Genomic DNA, 12,135 nt, shown 5'->3' with positions numbered 1-12,135 from the left:
GGTGTGTGTGTGTGTGTGTGTGTGTAACAGGACTGGGTGTCCCAGTGTGTGTGTGTGTAACAGGACTGGGTGTCCCAGTGTGTGTGTGTGTGTGTGTGTGTGTAACAGGACTGGGTTGTCTCAGCACTGACTGTGTGGTGTGTTGTGTGTGTTTGTAACAGGACGAGTGTCTCAGCACTGACTGTGTGTGTGTGGTGTGTGTGTGTGTAACAGACTGAGTGTCTCAGCACTGACTGTTGTGTGTAACAGGACTGAGTGTCCCCATCACTGACTGTGGTGTTGTGTGTGTTGTGTGTGTGTGTAACAGGACTGAGTGTCTCAGCACTGACTGTGTGAGTGTGTGTGTGTGTGTGTGTAACAGGACTGGGTGTCCCAGTGTGTGTGTGTGTGTGTGTAACAGGACTGGGTGTCTCAGCACTGACTGTGTGTGTGTGTGTAACAGGACTGGGTGTCCCAGTGTGTGTGTGTGTGTGTGTAACAGGACTGGGTGTCCTCAGCACTGACTGTGTGTGTGTGGTGGTGTGTGTGTGTAACAGGACTGAGTGTCCCAGCACTGACTGTGTGTGTGTGTGTGTGTGTGTGTGTAACAGGACTGAGTGTCTCAGCACTGACTGTGTGTGTGTGTGTGTGTGTGTAACAGGACTGAGTGTCTCAGCACTGACTGTGTGTGTGTGTGTGTGTGTGTGTGTAACAGGACTGAGTGTCTCAGCACTGACTGTGTGTGTGTGTGTGTGTGTGTGTGTAACAGGACTGAGTGTCTCAGCACTGACTGTGTGTGTGTGTGTGTGTGTGTGTGTGTAACAGGACTGAGTGTCTCAGCACTGACTGTGTGTGTGTGTGTGTGTGTGTGTGTGTGTGTAACAGGACTGAGTGTCTCAGCACTGACTGTGTGTGTGTGTGTGTGTGTGTGTGTGTGTAACAGGACTGAGTGTCTCAGCACTGACTGTGTGGTGTGTGTGTTGTGTGTGTGTGTAACAGGACTGAGTGTCTCAGCACTGACTGTGTTGTGGTGTGTAACAGGACTGAGTGTCTCAGCACTGACTGTGTGTGTGTGTTGTGTTGTGTGTGTGTAACAGGACTGAGTGTCTCAGCACTGACTGTGTGTGTGTGTGTGTGTGTGTGTAACAGGACTGAGTGTCCCAGCACTGACTGTGTGTGTGTGTGTGTGTGTGTGTGTAACAGGACTGAGTGTCTCAGCACTGACTGTGTGTGTGTGTGTGTGTGTGTAAACAGGACTGAGTGTCCAGCACTGACTGTGTGTGTGTGTGTGTGTGTGTGTGTAACAGGACTGAGTGTCTCAGCACTGACTGTGTGTGTGTGTGTGTGTGTGTGTAACAGGACTGAGTGTCTCAGCACTGACTGTGTGTGTGTGTGTGTGTGTGTAACAGGACTGAGTGTCTCAGCACTGACTGTGTGTGTGTGTGTGTGTGTGTGTGTAACAGGACTGAGTGTCTCAGCACTGACTGTGTGTGTGTGTGTGTGTGTGTGTGTGTGTGTAACAGGACTGAGTGTCCCAGCACTGACTGTGTGTGTGTGTGTGTGTGTGTGTAACAGGACTGAGTGTCTCAGCACTGACTGTGTGTGTGTGTGTGTGTGTGTAACAGGACTGAGTGTCCCAGCACTGACTGTGTGTGTGTGTGTGTGTAAAAGGACTGAGTGTCCCAGCACTGACTGTGTGTGTGTGTGTGTGTGTGTGTGTGTGTGTAACAGGACTGAGTGTCTCAGCACTGACTGTGTGTGTGTGTGTGTGTGTGTGTGTGTAAAAGGACTGAGTGTCTCAGCGCTGACTGTGTGTGTGTGTGTGTGTGTGGAAAAGGACTGAGTGTCTCAGCACTGACTGTGTGTGTGTGTGTGTGTGTGGGTAACAGGACTGAGTGTGTCAGCACTGACTGTGTGTGTGTGTGTAACAGGACTGAGTGTCTCAGCACTGACTGTGGTGTGTTGTGTGTGTGGTGTGTGTGTAACAGGACTGAGTGTCTCAGCACTGACAGTGTGTGTGTGTGTGTGTGTGTGTGTAACAGGACTGAGTGTCCCAGCACTGACTGTGTGTGTGTGTGTGTTTGTGTGTGTGTGTGTGTAACAGGACTGAGTGTCCCAGTGTGTGTGTGTGTGTGTGTGTGTGTGTAACAGGACTGAGTGTCTCAGCACTGACTGTGTGTGTGTGTGTGTGTGTGTAACAGGACTGAGTGTCTCAGCACTGACTGTGTGTGTGTGTGTGTAACAGGACTGAGTGTCTCAGCACTGACTGTGTGTGTGTGTGTGTGTGTGTGTAACAGGACTGAGTGTCTCAGCACTGACTGTGTGTGTGTGTGTGTGTGTGTAACAGGACTGAGTGTCTCAGCACTGACTGTGTGTGTGTGTGTGTGTGTGTGGTAACAGGACTGAGTGTCTCAGCACTGACTGTGTGTGTGTGTGTGTGTGTGTAACAGGACTGAGTGTCTCAGCACTGACTGTGTGGTGTGTGTGTGTGTGTAACAGGACTGAGTGTCCTCAGCACTGACTGTGGTGTGTGTGTGTGTGTGTGTAACAGGACTGAGTGTCTCAGCACTGACTGTGTGTGTGTGTGTGTGTGTGTGTGTAACAGGACTGAGTGTCTCAGCACTGACTGTGTGTGTGTGTGTGTGTAACAGGACTGAGTGTCTCAGCACTGACTGTGTGTGTGTGTGTGTGTGTGTGTGTGTGTGTGTAACAGGTCTGAGTGTCTCAGCACTGACTGTGCGTGTGTGTGTGTGTGTGTGTGTGTGTAACAGGTCTTAGTGTCTCAGCACTGACTGTGCGTGTGTGTGTGTGTGTGTGTGTGTGTGTGTGTGTAACAGGACTGAGTGTCTCAGCACTGACTGTGCGTGTGTGTGTGTGTGTGTGTGTGTGTGTGTGTGTGTAACAGGTCTGAGTGTCTCAGCACTGACTGTGTGTGTGTGTGTGTAACAGGACTGAGTGTCTCAGCACTGACTGTGTGTGTGTGTGTGTGTGTAACAGGACTGAGTGTCCCAGCACTGACTGTGTGTGTGTGGTGGGTGTAACAGGACTGAGTGTCTCAGCACTGACTGTGTGTGTCTGTGTGTGTGTGTGTGTGTGTAACAGGACTGAGTGTCTCAGCACTGACTTGTGTGGTGTGTGTGTGGTGTGTGTGTGTGTGTGTGTAACAGGACTGAGTGTCTCAGCACTGACTGTGTGTGTGTGTGTGTGTGTGTGTGTGTGTGTGTAACAGGACTGAGTGTGTCAGCACTGACTGTGTGTGTGTGTGTGTGTGTGTGTGTAACAGGAGTGAGTGTCTCAGCACTGACTGTGTGTGTGTGTGTGTGTGTGTGTAACAGGACTGAGTGTGTCAGCACTGACTGTGTGTGTGTGTGTGTGTGTGTGTGTGTGTAACAGGACTGAGTGTCCCAGCACTGACTGTGTGTGTGTGTGTGTGTGTGTGTGTAACAGGACTGAGTGTCTCAGCACTGACTGTGTGTGTGTGTGTGTGTGTGTGTGTAACAGGACTGAGTGTCTCAGCACTGACTGTGTGTGTGTGTGTGTGTGTGTGTGTAACAGGAGTGAGTGTCTCAGCACTGACTGTGTGTGTGTGTGTGTGTGTGTAACAGGACTGAGTGTCTCAGCACTGACTGTGTGTGTGTGTGGTGTTGTGTGGTAACAGGTCTGAGTGTCTCAGCACTGACTGTGTGTGTGTGGTGTGTGTGTGTGTACAGGACTGAGTGTCTCAGCACTGACTGTGCGTGTGTGTGTGTGTAACAGGACTGAGTGTCCCAGCCTGACTGTGTTGTGTGTGTGTGTGTGTGTGTGTGTGTGTAACAGACTGACTGTCCCAGCACTGACTGTGTGGTGTTGTGTGTGTGTGTAACAGGACTGAGTGTCTCAGCACTGACTGTGTGGTGTGTGTGTGTGTGTGTGTGTGTAACAGGTCTGAGTGTCCCGACACTGACTGTGTGGTGTGTGTGTAACGGGACTGAGTGTCTCAGCACTGACTGGTGTGTGTTGTGTGTGTGTAACAGGACTGAGTGTCTCAGCACTCTGACTGTGTGGTGTGTTGTGTGTAACAGGACTGAGTGTCCCGCACTGACTGTGTGTGTGTGTGTGTAACAGGACTGAGTGTCTCAGCACTGACTGTGTGTGTGTGTGTGTGTGTGTGTGTGTGTAACAGGACTGAGTGTCTCAGCACTGACTGTGTGTGTGTGTGTGTGTGTGTGTGCGTAACAGGACTGAGTGTCTCAGCACTGACTGTGTGTGTGTGTGTGTGTGTGTGTGTGTGTAACGGGACTGAGTGTCCCAGCACTGACTGTGTGTGTGTGTGTGTGTGTGTGTAACAGGACTGAGTGTCTCAGCACTGACTGTGTGTGTGTGTGTGTGTGTGTGTGTAACAGGACTGAGTGTCTCAGCACTGACTGTGTGTGTGTGTGTGTGTGTGTGTAACAGGACTGAGTGTCTCAGCACTGACTGTGTGTGTGTGTGTGTGTGTGTGTGCGTAACAGGACTGAGTGTCTCAGCACTGACTGTGTGTGTGTGTGTGTGTAACAGGACTGAGTGTCTCAGCACTGACTGTGTGTGTGTGTGTGTGTGTGTGTGTAACAGGACTGAGTGTCTCAGCACTGACTGTGTGTGTGTGCGTGTGTGTGTATAACAGGACTGAGTGTCACAGCACTGACTGTGTGTGTGTGTGTGTGTGTGTAACAGGACTGAGTGTCTCAGCACTGACTGTGTGTGTGTGTGTGTGTGTGTGTGTGTAACAGGACTGAGTGTCTCAGCACTGACTGTGTGTGTGTGTGTGTGTGTGTGTGTAACAGGACTGAGTGTCTCAGCACTGACTGTGTGTGTGTGCGTGTGTGTGTATAACAGGACTGAGTGTCACAGCACTGACTGTGTGTGTGTGTGTGTGTGTGTGTGTGTAACAGGACTGAATGTCCCAGCACTGACTGTGTGTGTGTGTGTGTGCGTTTGTGTGTGTAACAGGACTGAGTGTCCCAGCACTGACTGTGTGTGTGTGTGTGTGTAACAGGACTGAGTGTCTCAGCACTGACTGTGTGTGTGTGTGTGCGTTTGTGTGTGTAACGGGACTGAGTGTCTCAGCACTGACTGTGTGTGTGTGTGTGTGTGTGTGTGTGTAACAGGACTGAGTGTCTCAGCACTGACTGTGTGTGTGTGTGTAACAGGACTGAGTGTGTCAGCACTGACTGTGTGTGTGTGTGTGTGTGTAACAGGACTGAGTGTCCCAGCACTGACTGTGTGTGTGTGTGTGTGTGTAACAGGACTGAGTGTCCCAGCACTGACTGTGTGTGTGTGTGTGTGTGTGTGTGTGTGTGTAACAGGACTGAGTGTCTCAGCACTGACTGTGTGTGTGTGTGTGTGTGTGTAACAGGACTGAGTGTCTCAGCACTGACTGTGTGTGTGTGTGTGTGTGTGTGTAACAGGACTGAATGTCTCAGCACTGACTGTGTGTGTGTGTGTGTGTGTGTGTGTGTGTGTAACAGGACTGAGTGTCTCAGCACTGACTGTGTGTGTGTGTGTGTGTGTGTGTGTGTGTGTGTAACAGGACTGAGTGTCTCAGCACTGACTGTGTGTGTGTGTGTGTGTGTGTGTAACAGGACTGAGTGTCTCAGCACTGACTGTGTGTGTTTGTGTGTGTGTGTGTGTGTGTGTGTAACAGGACTGAGTGTCCCAGCACTGACTGTGTGTGTGTGTGTGTGTCTGTGTGTGTAACAGGACTGAGTGTCTCAGCACTGACTGTGTGTGTGTGTGTGTGTAACAGGACTGAGTGTCTCAGCACTGACTGTGTGTGTGTGTGTGTAACAGGACTGTGTGTCTCAGCATTGACTGTGTGTGTGTGTGTGTGTCTGTGTGTGTAACAGGACTGAGTGTCTCAGCACTGACTGTGTGTGTGTGTGTGTGTGTAACAGGACTGAGTGTCTCAGCACTGACTGTGTGTGTGTGTGTGTGTAACAGGACTGAGTGTCCCAGCACTGACGTGTGTGTGTGTGTGTGTAACAGGACTGAGTGTCCTAGCACTGACTGTGTGTGTGTGTGTGTGTGTGTGTGTAACAGGACTGAGTGTCCTAGCACTGACTGTGTGTGTGTGTGTGTGTGTGTGTGTAACAGGACTGAGTGTCCCAGCACTGACTGTGTGTGTGTGTGTGTGTGTGTGTGTGTGTGTACCAGGACTGAGTGTCCCAGCACTGACTGTGTGTGTGTGTGTGTGTGTGTGTGTGTGTAACAGGACTGAATGTCCCAGCACTGACTGTGTGTGTGTGTGTGTGTGTGTGTGTGTAACAGGACTGAGTGTCTCAGCACTGACTGTGTGTGTGTGTGTGTGTGGTGTGTGTGTGTGTAACAGGACTGAGTGTCTCAGCACTGACTGTGTGTGTGTGTGTGTGTGTGAACAGGACTGAGTGTCTCAGCACTGACTGTGTGTGTGTTTGTGTGTGTGTGTGTGTGTGTGTGTAACAGGACTGAGTGTCCCAGCACTGACTGTGTGTGTGTGTGTGTGTGTAACAGGACTGTGTGTCTCAGCATTGACTGTGTGTGTGTGTGTGTGTCTGTGTGTGTAACAGGACTGAGTGTCCCAGCACTGACTGTGTGTGTGTGTGTGTGTGTGTGTGTGTGTGTGTGTGTAACAGGACTGAGTGTCTCAGCACTGACTGTGTGTGTGTGTGTGTGTGTAACAGGACTGAGTGTCTCAGCACTGACTGTGTGTGTGTGTGTGTGTAACAGGACTGAGTGTCCCAGCACTGACTGTGTGTGTGTGTGTGTGTAACAGGACTGAGTGTCCTAGCACTGACTGTGTGTGTGTGTGTGTGTGTGTGTGTAACAGGACTGAGTGTCCTAGCACTGACTGTGTGTGTGTGTGTGTGTGTGTGTGTAACAGGACTGAGTGTCCCAGCACTGACTGTGTGTGTGTGTGTGTGTGTGTGTGTGTGTGTAACAGGACTGAGTGTCCCAGCACTGACTGTGTGTGTGTGTGTGTGTGTAACAGGACTGAGTGTCCCAGCACTGACTGTGTGTGTGTGTGTGTGTAACAGGACTGAGTGTCTCAGCACTGACTGTGTGTGTGTGTGTGTGTGTGTGTAACAGGACTGAGTGTCCCAGCACTGACTGTGTGTGTGTGTGTGTGTGTAACAGGACTGAGTGTCCCAGCACTGACTGTGTGTGTGTGTGTGTGTGTGTAACAGGACTGAGTGTCTCAGCACTGACTGTGTGTGTGTGTGTGTGTGTGTGTGTAACAGGACCGAGTTTGTGTGGGCGACTATTCCCCATCCATGGAGGCTAACTCACTTTCCCAATGTCGGGATTAATCCTGTCAGCAATCCTCTCCCCCGAACCTGCTGCCATGTCGAAGTTGTAAATCCCCAACTCCCATGCACTAACAGGTCGGACAATCTCACTCGGTCCTTCTGAACAGAATTACTCTCCCCCCCCCCTCATCCAGCCAGCAGAAATGAGATGGTTAGGTTTACCGCTGGGCCCGTATAGCACGCTGCTGGGGGTGTCGACTGATGGTGTTGTGAATGGTGAGTTGCTGCGAAATTGTCCACTTTGGGGACTTACTGTAAATGTCAGCCTATCTCTGATCCACGCTGTCAATTTCGCATTGTGTGTTTGCCCGAGGTAAAGAGGTTTCTGGTGCTCGGAGTGTCAGCTGCTGACCTTCAAACAGTCTGATGGTTGGCACCTGATAATAATAATCTTTATTGTCACAAGTAGGCTGACACTAACACTGCGATGAAGTTACTGTGAAAAGCCTCCTAGTCGCCACATTCCGGCCCCTGCTCGGGGAGGCTGGTACCTCAGCTCCCATGCACCAGTGCTAACCACTATGCTAGCCTGCCTGTTGTGAATGGGATATTCCTTTCAAGAAACAGCACATTCATCAATCTTTTTTTGAACCATTTCTTTTTCACACATCCTTGCTGTCACTATGAGGTTCTCTACATTCTGTAGTGGGTGAATGAGCATGGGAGATCCAGACGATGGTATGGGCGGCATCCATGCGGACAGGGAGGTGGGGGAAGGGCACAGTTGGGCACGGGGGCATGAGGGGGCCATGGGGTGGGTGGGTAGAAGGCTATGCACGTGGGGCAGCAGTGCGGGGTTGATGCAGAAGGTGAGACGGACGGGGATTGGGGGGAAATATACTCTTCGCTGATTGGTGGATTTTTCTCCCCCCCCCTCCCCCCACAGGGCCCGGTGCTCGCTGCCTTCCTCCCATTGGCCGGCCCCCCGGAAGATGTCCGGCGGCCTCCAGGATGCAGCCGTCGCCACCTTCCTCCAGCTCATCGAAGAGAAAGGGTTCGGCGTCTATAGCACACTGACCACGCAGAGCTGTGAGGCTGGCAAGCCAGTCCGCTTCCTCCGCGAGGAGATGAACCTACTCTACCGCAAAACCAAGACGGAATGGAAACAGCGCGAGGAGGAGGAGTCAAAGAAAAGGTAACGGCGGCGGAGCGGCGCTTTGCAAACTCGTCCCCCCCCCCCCCCCCCCCCATGGGAGTAACCGCGCCCAGTCCCGTGCAGCACACCTCAGGGAGGGTACCCCGGTCCAGGAGGGTACGGGAAGTAATATCATCCCAGGGCGATGCCACGGCTCAAAGGATTAGGTTACAAGGAATGGTTGCCCAGTCTTCGCTCGAATACCCTCACAGTTACAAGATTAGCAAACAATGCGGCACAGGAACAGGCCCTTCGGCCCTCCCAGTCTGTACCGGTCAATGATACCACACCAAACCCTCAGCCCTTCCTTGTGCCGTATCCCTCTATACCCGTCCTATCCATGTGTTTGTGAAGATGCCTTTTGAACGGCGTTAATGTATCTGTTTCCACAGCCTCCCCCTGGCAACGCGTTCCAGGCACTCACCACCCTCTGTGTAAAAAACCTGCCTCGCACATCTCCTCTAAACTTTGCCCGATGGACCTTAAACCTATGCCCCCTGGTGACTGACCCCTCCACCCTGGGAAAGAGTGCCTGCCCATCCACCCTATCCATGCCCCTCATTATCTTGTAGACCTCCGTCAAGCCACCCCTCAACCTCCGTCTTTCTAATAAAATAGTCCCGAGTCTATTCAACCGCTCCGCATAGCTAACACCCTCCATACCAGGCAACATCCTGGTAAACCTCCTCTGCACCCTCTCCAAAGCCTCCACATCCTTCTGGTAGTGTGGCGACCAGAATTGTGCGCAATATTCCAAGTGCGGCTGTACCAAGGTTCTAGACAACTGCAGCACGACTTGCCAGTGTTTATACTCGATGCCCCGTCCAATGAAGGCAAGCATTCCGTATGCTTTCTTCACTACCTTGTCTACTCGTGTTGGAACCTTCAAAGATCTGTGGACCTGTACACCTAGATCTCTCTGACTTTCTATATTCCTAAGAGTTTTGCCATTTACTGTATATTTCCCCACCGTGTTTGACCTACCAAAATGCATTACCTCACATTTGTCCGGATTAACCTCCGTTTGCCCTTTCTCTGCCCAAGTCTCCAACCTGTCTATGTCCAGCTGTATCCTCTGACAATCCTCAATGCTCTCTGCCACTCCACCAACCCTGGTGTCATCCGCGAAGTTACGAATCAAACCAGATACATTTTCCTCCAAATCGTTTATGTATACTGCAAACAACAGAGGCCCCAGCACGGATCCCACTAGTCACAACCTTCCATTCAGAAAAACACCCTTCTACTGCTACTCTCTGCCTTCTGTGACCGAGCCAGTTCTGTATCCTTCTTGCCACCTCACCCCTGATCCCGTGTGACTTCACCTTTTGTACCAGTCTGCCATGGGGCACCTTGTCAAAGCTGGTCGGTGTCCTGAACATCAGTTGGCGTTTTTCAGACTGAAATCATACTCTCGAATCTCACTCCTGTGTGTTGAGAAATTGCCTCTTTCTCTCTTCTTCTGTCTTTCTTTCTCTGTCATAGAACGTAGAATTTACAGTGCAGAAGGAGGCCATTCAGCCCGCAGGGTATGCCCCAGATCTTGGAAAGAGCGCCCTACTTAAGCAAACACCTCCACCCTACCCCCGGATCTCAGTAACCCAACCTAACCTTTAGCACGGCAATTTAGCACGGCCAATCTTTGGGCTGTGGGAGGAACCCGGAGCACCCGGAGGAAACCCACGCGGACACGGGGAGAACGTGCAGACTCCGCACAGACTGTGACCCAAACCGGGAATCCAACCCGGGTCCCTGGAGCTGTGAGGCAACAGTGCTAACCACTGTGCCACCATGTCGCCCATTCTCTGTCTATCTCTGCCGGTCTCTGTCCATCTCGGTCTCCCTCTCTCCCTCTGGGCTGGATTCTCCGACCTTTGGGACGGCCCGACGCCAGAGTGGTTCACGCCACTCCATCCCCCCGGGACCTCCCGCCCCGCCGGGCTGGGGAGAATCCAGCCCTCTGTCCTCTCTGTCCCTTTCTGTCCCCAGCTTTCTCCACGACGCTCTCTCTGCTTCTATCTCTCTGTCTGTGTCCCACTCTCTTTTCCCCAGTCTGCATCTCTCCCTGTCTGCCTTTCTCTCTCTCTCCATTGCTCTCTCTTCCTACAATGGTCTCTCTCAATCTCCGACTCTCCCTGATTAATGGTTGTCTGGGCTCTCAGCCAAGCATCATTGGATTTGGTACTGGGTAATGAACCCGGCCACGTGTTAGATTTAGATGTAGGTGAGCACTTTGGTGATAGTGATCACAACTCGGTTATGTTTACTTTAGCAATGGGCAGGGATAGGTATATACCGCAAGGCAAGAATTATAGCTGGGGGAAAGGCAATTATGATGCTATTCGGCAAGATTTAGGATGTATAGGATGGGGAAGGAAACTGCAGGGGATGGGTACAATCGAAATGTGGAGCTTTCTCAAGGAACAGCTACTGCGTGTCCTTGATAAGTATGTACCTGTCAGGCAGGGAGGAAGTTGTCGAGCAAGGGAACCGTGGTTTACTAAGGAAGTTGAAGCACTTGTCAAGAGGAAGAAGAAGGCTTATGTTAGGATGAGACATGAAGGCTCAGTTAGGGCACTTGAGAGTTACAAGTTAGCCAGGAAGGACCTAAAGGGAGAGTTAAGAAGAGCGAGGAGAGGACACGAAAAGTCGTTGGCGGATATGATCAAGGAAAACCCTAAGGCTTTCTATAGGTATATCAGGAACAAAAGAATGACTAGAGTAAGATTAGGGCCAATCAAGGATAGTCGTGGAAAGTTGTGTGTGGAATCAGAGGAGATAGGGGAAGCGTTAAATGGATATTTTTCGTCAGTGTTTAGGGGCCACTGCTGTTTATCATTTTTATAAATGACCTGGAAGAGGGTGTAGAAGGATGGGTTAGTAAATTTGCCGATGACACGAAGGTCGGTGGAGTTGTGGATAGTGCTGAAGGATGTTATAGGTACAGAGGGACATAGATAAGCTGCAGAGCTGGGCTGAGAGGTGGCAGATGGAGTTTAATGCGGAAAAGTGTGAGGTGGTTCACTTTGGAAGGAGTAACAGGAATGCAGAGTACTGGGCTAATGGCAAGATTCTTGGTAGTGTAGATGAACAGAGAGATCTCGGCATCCAGGTACATAAATCCCTGAAAGTTGCCACCCAGGTTAATAGGGCTGTTAAGAAGGCATATGGTGTGCTAGCCTTTATAAGCAGGGGGATTGAGTTTCGGAGCCACGAGGTCATGCTGCAGCTGTACATAACTCTGGTGCGGCCGCACCTGGAGTACTGCGTGCAGTTCTGGTCACCACATTATAGGAAGGATGTGGAAGCTTTGGAAATGGTTCAGAGGAGATTTACTAGGATGTTGCCTGGTATGGAGGGAAGGTCTTACGAGGAAAGGCTCAGGGACTTGAGGTTGTTTTCGTTAGAGAGGAGAAGGCTGAGAGGTGACTTAATAGAGACATATAAGATAGTCAGAGGGTTAGATAGGGTGGACAGTGAGAGTCTTTTTCCTCGGATGGTGATGACCAACACGAGGGGACATAGCTTTAAATTGAGGGGTGGTAGATATAGGACAGATGTCAGAGGCAGTTTCTTTACTCAGAGAGTAGTAGGGGTGTGGATGCCCTGCCTGCAATAGTAGTAGACTCGCCAACTTTAAGGGCATTTAAGTGGTCACTGGATAGACATATGGATGAAAATGGAATAGTGTAGGTCAGATAGGCTTCAGATGGTTTC

General features: G+C 50.9%; 1 protein-coding gene across 1 annotated transcript in view; it reads left to right on the top strand.

Moving 5' to 3' along the window:
• Positions 1-8,173: 8,173 nt before the first annotated feature.
• LOC119958465 (neuronal tyrosine-phosphorylated phosphoinositide-3-kinase adapter 1) overlaps positions 8,174-12,135 on the top strand; it is a gene marked incomplete at its 3' end in the record, with an annotated part of 46,575 nt that continues 42,613 nt past the window's right edge. Inside the window, exon 1 of the mRNA XM_038787007.1 lies at positions 8,174-8,418. Within this exon, the coding sequence (XP_038642935.1) occupies positions 8,216-8,418 (203 nt within the window). The remainder of the gene's footprint in view (positions 8,419-12,135) is intronic.

Source organism: Scyliorhinus canicula, chromosome 29 (assembly GCF_902713615.1).
Source record: "Scyliorhinus canicula chromosome 29, sScyCan1.1, whole genome shotgun sequence".
Classification (NCBI taxonomy): Eukaryota; Metazoa; Chordata; class Chondrichthyes; order Carcharhiniformes; family Scyliorhinidae; genus Scyliorhinus; species Scyliorhinus canicula.
Note: the sequence above shows the minus strand (reverse complement) of the source record. Positions and strands in the feature narration are given on the sequence as shown.